The 10,064-nt window shown below is 41.3% G+C and overlaps 1 protein-coding gene across 5 annotated transcripts in view; it reads right to left on the bottom strand.

Moving 5' to 3' along the window:
- The window catches only part of TDRD9 (tudor domain containing 9), a 77,978-nt gene extending 68,220 nt beyond the window's left edge, over positions 1-9,758 (bottom strand). For 3 of the 5 annotated variants that reach the window (XM_024758710.1, XM_024758728.1, XM_024758729.1), the window contains exons 1-2: positions 9,111-9,545; positions 5,795-5,959 (exon numbers count right to left, since the gene is read on the bottom strand). In XM_024758710.1, coding sequence (XP_024614478.1) covers positions 5,795-5,959; positions 9,111-9,170 — 225 coding nt within the window. In that variant the 5' untranslated portion in view covers positions 9,171-9,545. Of the gene's footprint in view, positions 1-5,794; positions 5,960-9,110; positions 9,546-9,663 lie in introns of those variants that run through there. The other 2 variants (XM_024758718.1, XM_024758730.1) reach the window with 2 other exon arrangements.
- Positions 9,759-10,064: the final 306 nt, after the last annotated feature.

Here is a 10,064-nt window from a genome sequence, read left to right as displayed (position 1 = left end):
ACACACATACGTATATATATACACACACACACGTATATATATACACACACATACGTATATATATACACACACACATACGTATATATATACACACACACGTATATATATACACATACATACGTGTATATATATACACACACATATGTATATATACACACACACGTATCTATATATACACACACACGTATATATACACACGTGTATATATATACACACACACGTATATATATACACACACACGTGTATATATATACACACATACGTATATATATATATACACATACGTATATATATATATACACACACGTATATATACACATACACACACACACGTGTATATATACACACACACGTATATATATACACACACACGTATATATATACACACACATACGTATATATATACACACACACATACGTGTATATATACACACACGTATATATATACACACACACACGTATATATACACACACACGTATATATATACACACACACGTATATATATAAACACACACACGCGTATATATATACACACACACGTATATATATACACACACATATGTATATATATACAAACACGTATCTATATATACACACACACGTATCTATATATACACACACACGTATATATACACACGCATATATATATACACACACACACGTATATATATACACACACGTGTATATATATACACACACACACATATATATATACACACATACGTATATATATATATATACACACACACATACGTATATATATACACACACACGTATATATATACACATACATACGTGTATATATATACACACACATATGTATATATACACACACACGTATCTATATATACACACACACGTATCTATATATACACACACACGTATATATACACACGTGTATATATATACACACACACGTATATATATACACACACACGTGTATATATATACACACATACGTATATATATATATACACATACGTATATATATATATACACACACGTATATATACACACACATACGTATATATACACACACACGTATATATATACACACACACACGTATACACACACGTATATATACACACGCACGTATATATACACACACACACGTATATATACACACACACGTGTATATATATACACACACACATACGTATATATACACACACACGTATATATATACACACACACATACGTATATATACACACACACGTATATATATACACACACACAAGTATACACACACACACGTATATATACACACACGTATATATATATACACACACACACGTATACACACACACACGTATATATACACACACACGTGTATATATATACACACACACATACGTATATATACACACACACGTGTATATATACACACACGTGTATATATACACACACATACGTATATATATACACACACACACGTATATATATACACACACATACGTATATATATACACACACACATACGTATATATATACACACACACGTATATATATACACACACATACGTGTATATATATACACACACACGTATACATATATACACACACGTATATATATACACACACACGTATATATATACACACACATACGTATATATACACACACACATACGTGTATATATACACACACGTATATATATATACACACACACATACGTATATATATACACACACACGTATATATATACACACACATACGTATATATATACACACACATACGTATATATATACACACACATACGTATATATACACGTATATATACACACATATGTATATACATATACACACACATATATATATACACATACGTATATATATACACACACACATACGTATATATACACACACACGTATATATATACACACACACGTATATATACACACACACGTATATATATATACACACACACGTATACACACACACACGTATATATACACACGCACGTATATATATACACACACATACGTATATATACACACACACGTGTATATATACACACACGTGTATATATACACACACATACGTATATATATACACACACACGTATATATATACACACACACATACGTATATATATATACACACATACGTATATATATACATACACACATACGTATATATATACACATACGTATATATATACACACACGTATATATATACACACACATACGTGTATATATATACACACACACGTATACATATATACACACACGTATATATATACACACACACGTATATATATACACACACATACGTATATATACACACACACATACGTGTATATATACACACACGTATATATATACACACACACGTATATATATACACACACATACGTATATATATACACACACATACGTATATATATACACACACATACGTATATATACACGTATATATACACACATATGTATATACATATACACACACATATATATATACACATACGTATATATATACACACACACATACGTATATATATACACACACATACGTATATATACACACATACGTATATACTCACATACGTATATATACACACACACGTATATATATACACACACACGTATATATACACACACACGTATATATATATACACACACACGTATACACACACACACGTATATATACACACGCACGTATATATATACACACACATACGTATATATACACACACACGTGTATATATACACACACACATACGTATATATACACACACACGTATATATATACACAAACACACACATATATATATATATATATATATGCACACATACGTATATATGGAAAAAGAAAAGGAGGGCAGAGTAACGTTACAAGGGAGAAACCTGGTAAACACCACCGGGGCCAGGAGATCAAGGTCATGTCACCAGCAATGAGCCGTGCTGCTGGTCATTATGTGATGGAACAACACTTCACCCCGGTGGTCTTCCTCCCCCAAACTCATAGCCCCGGTCTAATCATGAGAAAAACACCAGAAAAATTCCAGTAATGGGGCATCCTACAAAATACCTGGCCAGTTCTCCTAAAAATCATCAAGGTCATCAAAAATAAGAGAAGTCTGAGAAACTGTCACAGCCCAGGGGAACCTAAGGAGACATGACAGCTAAACACAATGTGGGATCCTAGAGCAGAAAAAGAACATTAGGGAAAACCAGTGAAATCCAAACAAACTCAAGTTCAGCTAATAGTAATGTTCCAGTGTTAGTTTCTTAGTTCTGACAGGTTTGGGGTTTTTTTGAAGTGCTACAAAGTAAATGTTAACTGTAGACTCTAGGTGATGGACACACGGGTGTTCACTACAAAATTTCTTTCAACTTTTCTGTTTTGAAATACTGTCATTTTAAAAGCTGGGAGAGGACCTCCCTGGTGGCGCAGTGGTTAAGAACCCGCCTGCCAATGCAGGGGACACAGGTTTTGAGCCCTGGTCTGGGAATATCCCACATGCCACGGGGCAACTAAGCCCGTGCACCACAACTACTGAACCTGCGCTCTAGAGCCCGCGAGCCACAACTACTGAGCCTGTGTGCCACAACTACCAAAGCCCACGCGCCTAGAGCCCGTGCTCCGCAACAAGAGGAGCCACTGCAGTGAGAAGCCCGTGCACTGCAACGGAGAGTAGCCCCGCTCGCCGCAGCTAAAGCCCACGCGCAGCAACAAAGACCCAATGCAGCCAAAAATAAATAATTAATTAATTTTTTTAAAAAAATTAAAAGCTGGGAGAAAAAAAAAGAAGTGCTACATTCTAATGGCCATCACTGGCCTCCCTCTGACATAATTAGATTTGACAAAACACATCTTCTAATGAGGTGAACCCTAGTCAGTCAACTCATTGTAGTAGAGACTGTTTAACATTACAGATTTTTTTTTTTTTTTTGGCCGAGCTGCGCGGCATGCGGGATCTTAGTTCCCCAACCAGGGATCAAACCCATGTCCCCTACATTGGGAGTCCAGAGTCTTAACCACTGGACCGCCAGGGAAGTCCCTACAGATGTTTTTAATAAAAGTCAAACTCTTACATAGAGCAATTCTCAACGTGCATCAAAGTTCTAAACGCACACATCCTCTGACCCACTTCCCGGAAGGCACAACCTCCACAGGGGTCCTCGAAAGGGGTGTTTTACTCCCATCCCAGGGATGTCCAGAAACATTTTTGGTTGTCACAGGGGGGTGGGGATGGGAAGGAGCCCTACTTGCATCTGGTGGGTCAAGGCCAGCAGAGCTATTAAATATCAAGCATCCTCCAATGCACAGGACAGCCCCCGCCATACAGAATTACCTGGCCCAAAATATCAACTGTGCTGAGGCTAAGAAACCCTGGCCTACAAGATATACCTTCACATACACAAAGATGTTCTCTTTAGCACTGTTTTTAATAAGAAAAGATAAGAAACACTGGAGATTAGTTAAATAAAGAATAATCTTTACTATATGCACCCCAACGTTCACAGCAGCACTATTCACAATAGCCAAGGCATAGAAGCAACCTAAATGTCCATCGACAGATGAATGGGTAAAGAAGATGTGGCACATATATACAATGGGATACTACTCAGCCATAGAAAAGAATGAAATAATGCCATTTGCAGCAACATGGATGGACCTAGAGATTATCATACTAAGTGAAGTAAGTCAGACAGAGAAAGACAAATACCATATGATATCTCTTACATGTGGAATCTAAAATATGATGCAAATGAACTTATTTGCAAAAAGACTCAGAGACATAGAAAACAAACTTCTGGTTACGAAAGGGGAAAAGGGGTGGGGGAGAGATAAATTAGGAGTTTGGGATTAGCAGATACCAACTACTACATATAAAATACATAAACAGTTAAGGTCCTACTGTATAGCACAGGGAACTATATTCAAGACCCTGTGATAAACCATAATGGAAAAGAATATGAAAAAGAATATATATACACACACAATATATATATAACCGAATCACTTTGTACACCAGAAACTAACACAACATTGTAAATCAACCATACTTCAATTTAAAAAAAAGAATAATCTTTATATTTATATTCACATAAAAGAATGTTATGTAGCTCTAAAAAGGAAATGAAGAAACTATATGACATGTAAAAAATGTGAAAAGGTTAAGTGAAAAAAAAAAAACAAGATGCACATAGAACGCTATCATTCTGTAAAAAAGAGAAACAATACATCCATATTTGCCTGTAAATATGGAAAGATCCAGAGAAATGAATGACAATAATTCAGTGGGGGAACTGGGCAGACAATGGACAGGAGTAGGAAGGAGATATTTTATACCTGCATATACTCTTCGATCTTCAAATCCTATAAATGTATTACCCACGTGAAAACAACTGTAAATCAACTGCAACTTTTCATAAGAATATGTTATCACACACTGTTCCCACAATGCAATCCTTCTTCGGTTTAGAGCAATACAACTTACATTAGAAAATTTAATTTAACAGAAATAAAATTACCTCCTACCCTCAGCTGAATCTGCAATTTTGTAGCTGACCAAAAGCTGACATTTCTTCTTCAACATCAATAAAGTACAAAAGCAGTTTGAAGAACTTTCACCGGGACACACAGAGTGCTTATCATGCTCACGTTTATGACAACAAAGCCCGGAGCTTCCTTCCTCTTATTCTTCTCCAGCCCCATCCCACACCATCTCTCTGCTCCAATTTTAAGCTCCAAAAGAGCCTTGCAGTTGTAGCTAATAAATGCAGCTGTGATCAAATACAAAAGTACATTCACTGTGAAAGAAACAACGCGTTCCAACATACCCTGCTGTGATGAACGTGCTCCAAATCATCAAGATAATACTCCTCAACTGCATAGGGCTTTCCTTCCACTTCAAAAATACAAGCAGGGTTCACCTTGTTCTGAACGGGAACAGCAAAGTAATCTGCAAACTCTTTACAGCTGATGGTGGCTGACATCAGGACTACCTACAGAGTAAGAAACCCCATTAGACAAAATGATGAAGATAATAATAACTGAAATGAAATACTTTTACAATTCTAGGCTTGTCTTCTGTTTTAATAATTTTCAAAACTTTAACTGAATACTTCAATTTGATCTCCAGTGTAATTCAAATTATTACAGCTTAAAGAATGCTCAGAGATGTCAACTTTTAAATTTCTCTTCAATTGCTTTATCAAGTGAGAAATTACATTTCTCCAATTATGCTAAATTACAACCATTAACCTAAAAGGACACTTGGCATCAGAAAGCTAACTTAAGGGCTTCCCTGATGGTGCAGTGGTTAAGAACCCGCCTGCCAATGCAGGGGACACAGGTTCGAGCCCTGGTCCGGGAAGATCCCACATGCCGTGGAGCAACTACACCCGTGTGCCACAACTACTGAGCCTGCGCTCTAGAGCCCGTGAGCCACAGCTACTGAGCCCACGTGCCACAACTACTGAAGTCTGCGCACCTAGAGCCCGTGCTCCACAGCAAGAGAAGCCACTGCAATGAGAAGCCCGTGCACCGCAACAAAGAGTAGCTAGAGCCTGTGCTCCGCAACAACAGAAGCCACTGCAATGAGAAGACGGCACACCGCAACAAAGAGTAACCCCCGCTCGCTGCAACTAGAAAAAGCCCACGCGCAGCAACAAAGACCCAACGCAGACAAAAATAAATAAATAAAATAAATAAATTTATTAAAAATATACAAAAGCTCTTTAAAAAAAAAAGGCACGAAAGAGGAAGAAGAAAAGGGGCCCATAAAACCTTGACTCTAAGCCGAGAAACTGGAGAAGCCCCAGGACGGCCACTGTGCAGCAGCCCAGGGGAACCAGTCCAGACCAAGTGGGACAGCAGAGGCTCAGGGACTCACCACAGGTTTCAGTTTTGCCAAAAAGCAAATATGGGATGACATCCTTAAGAAACTCAGCCATGAATACCAGAGGCAGCATCCACAGCCCATCAGCTGTGCCCTGGAGAAGGTGGCAGCGTTACAAAGGGTCTGCGCCACCCACCAGTCTCCAAAATGCTAAGCAGGAGGTAAACACAGCAATCTGCTGACCACTGACTACCTACTACGTTTCTGAAGTGTAAATCTTAGCAGAAAAGTAAAAACTTTACACAGGTATTATTAATACACTTACTGGGTAAACAAAATGTCTGCATTTTCCCAGCTAATGTTAGATACAAGAGGTCAAAGTCCTGCTGACCAGAACTCACTGAGACAAGATGCTTGTGGTTAGAAGGCAGGCTCTGAGAAACCACTTGGGGTGTAAGAGTGGCCCCCAAGGGGCACACCCATTGCAGCAGATGTTCTCTAAACCACCTTCCAAGGAACAGTGAGGCGAAGGAACTGCAAGGCTTTTGTTCTACTGAGGCAGCAGGCGACGAGAAGGTCAAATCTGGACTGCTCAAAGCTATGAGGTTCCGTGCTGCCACCAACTTCCCTGTCGTGCGCCCTCCCCCAAGCAGCTCTCAGCCTCTCCTCCAGACAGACCATTCAACAGCCTGCCCAAGACACCTGCTTGTCCAGGGTGGCCTGGGCTGAGTCTGGTCAGCCAGCGGTGACAGCAGGGTCAGCAGGCTGGGGGATGGCACAAAGCCAGGGACCTCTAAAGGTTTGGGTGGGGAGCGGAAGGGGGGACTGGAAGGCCCATCTGCCCGTGCTCCTGCATCTAAGTCTCTGACAGCCACTCTCTTTCTAAAAAGTAAGAAAAAAGGAATTTTGGGGCTTCCCTCGTGGCGCAGTGGTTAAGAATCCGCCTGCCAATGCAGGGGACACGGGTTTGAGCCCTGGTCCGGGAAGATCCCACATGCCGTGAAGCAACTAAACCCATGCGCCACAACTACTGAGCCTGCGCTCTAGAGCCTGCAAGTCACAACTACTGAGCCCATGAGCCACAACTACTGAAGCCCACGCACCTAGAGCCCGTGCTCCACAACAAGAGAAGCCACTGCAATGAGAAGCCCGCGCACCACAACGAAGAATAGCCCCTGCTCTCCACAACTAGAGAAAGCCCACCTGCAGCAACAAAGACCCAACACAGCCAAAAATAAATAAATGTATTTAAAAAAAAAAGAAAGGTCCAGATTCTGGGGACTTCCTTGGCAGTCCAGTGGTTAAGACTCCACGTTTCCTATGCAGGGGGCATGGGTTCAATCCCTGGTCAGGGAACTGAGATCCCACATGCCCCACGGCACGGCCAAAAAACAAAGAAAAAGAAAGGTCCAGACTTGTTGAACAACCTTCAATGTCATCTTTAAGATTCAGAAAAAGGAATGAAATAGCCAAATTCTCTCATTCATTTTATAGTCATCTCAAGCAATAAGACAACTTATTGCAAATTTCGGGTTCCACTTAGTCAGCACCCACCAGGTGAGGCTGTGAGCCTCCTAAGGTTGATGTCCCCACCTTGGGGCAGGGTGGGAATGTCTCCCTGAACGGACAGAGAGATGAAACACTTGAAGACAAAATATGTTATGATTTAGAGGGCATCTGCTTTCCAATAACAGCAAATCCTTCCACAGTTCCTTTATATAATGAATGACATGCACCCAATCACTGCTGCTTCTGAAAGACTCCTACTTAGCATGGCTGGGTTGACCTATGTCTAAACTGCGTAATTATAAACCTTTTGCTATTTTGGCCTAGTTCATTTCTTTGTCCTTTTTGCTCAAACAGAATGTAAGCCATGTTTACCATTTTTGCCACGGACTTCCAGTTAGCTCCTAACTCAAGTCTCCTATAATAACAGTGCATATAACTATTCTCAAACTTCAATGTGACTCAGTGCTACTTTTAAAACAGAGATTACAGATATAGTCACATACCTACAGATTATGGTACCTATTCAACCAAAAGCAGTGCTCTAATACCTAGCATTTCATTAGCGTCAACTATCATCCGATCATTTCCTGCAGCCTGGAGAATATTTCACAATTTAATGCAACATAATAACCAAAAAGTACTCCACAGTCTGATCATACAAGAGCGCCCTGTAGCCAGCTTCCTAGCAAGATCTGGAGGACTACACAAGACAATGAACAACTAGCTTCTATTAAAATAAAGAGAAACAAAACTAAATAATAAATCTTAACCCTAAATGTTTCAGTTACTCATGAAATCAACTTTACCTTCACAAAACGTGAATTTGTTCTTAGAAGTTTGCGGACGACCAACAACAGGAAATCCATTTCTTCAGTTCGCTCGTGTACCTGCAAAATAGAAAGAGGGCACCCCCAACGTGGGAAGGCACATGTCACCGCTGAGTGACCGGAGGGCAAGGGGTTCAACGGTGCGCCTAGGGGCCTGGGGACTAAGTCTCTGCGCTAAACGCCGTTCCTCAGGAAACTATCACTCCTGGTTAAGAGGAAGCAAAGAACGGCGGCCCACAAACCAGAGAGCACACGAGGGGCGTGGGCGTCACTGTCGCCCCCAGCCCCCGTGCTTCTCTGTAGGGCCCTGCTGGCATCTGGACAGAGGAATGTTTAGCGCTCTCGGCCCTGCCCACTGTGACAACACAAAGCATGCCACCACCGAGAAGCAGCAGACCAGCCTCCCTGTGCCGCTCCCGGCCCACAGCACCCCTCTGCATGGGCATGTTTACGCTACTACTTCAGCAAGGGAGTGCAGGGCGGTGGCTATGCCCAGGCAGCAGTGCCCCCTGCCTGGCAGGCTGGAACTCACAGGGTGGGCTCCGGAAGAGCTGGCTCAGTCAGAACAGGTAGCGCAGGGCTGGGTGAAGAGCTGAGGGCAATTGGAAGCCCCGCAGTAGCACCCGGGGAAATGGGGCTGCGGGGGCCCCCGGGGGGGCCTGCTGCTCAGACAGCGCCCTCCAGGCCGAGTCCCCGAGGGCCTGTCCCGAACCAGCCAACACCCAGGGCTAAGTCACGTGTGGCCGTTTCTCTACACTTAGTCGGGCTCCCCAAGGCACAAGGGGACAGCAGATTCTACTCTGGGACATTCCTCTGCCCAAGTGGAGAGATTAGCTGAGTCTGAAAGAGGGTGCTCCCTTCTCCTCCAGGCGAAAGGCTCCACTGTTTGTTCTCTAGCCGGCTCCTTCCCGGCCGCACTTCCCACTGAAGCAG

This window comes from Neophocaena asiaeorientalis, unplaced genomic scaffold (assembly GCF_003031525.2).
Source record: "Neophocaena asiaeorientalis asiaeorientalis breed wild unplaced genomic scaffold, Neophocaena_asiaeorientalis_V1.1 scaffold476, whole genome shotgun sequence".
NCBI classification, from domain to species: domain Eukaryota; kingdom Metazoa; phylum Chordata; class Mammalia; order Artiodactyla; family Phocoenidae; genus Neophocaena; species Neophocaena asiaeorientalis.
Note: the sequence above shows the minus strand (reverse complement) of the source record. Positions and strands in the feature narration are given on the sequence as shown.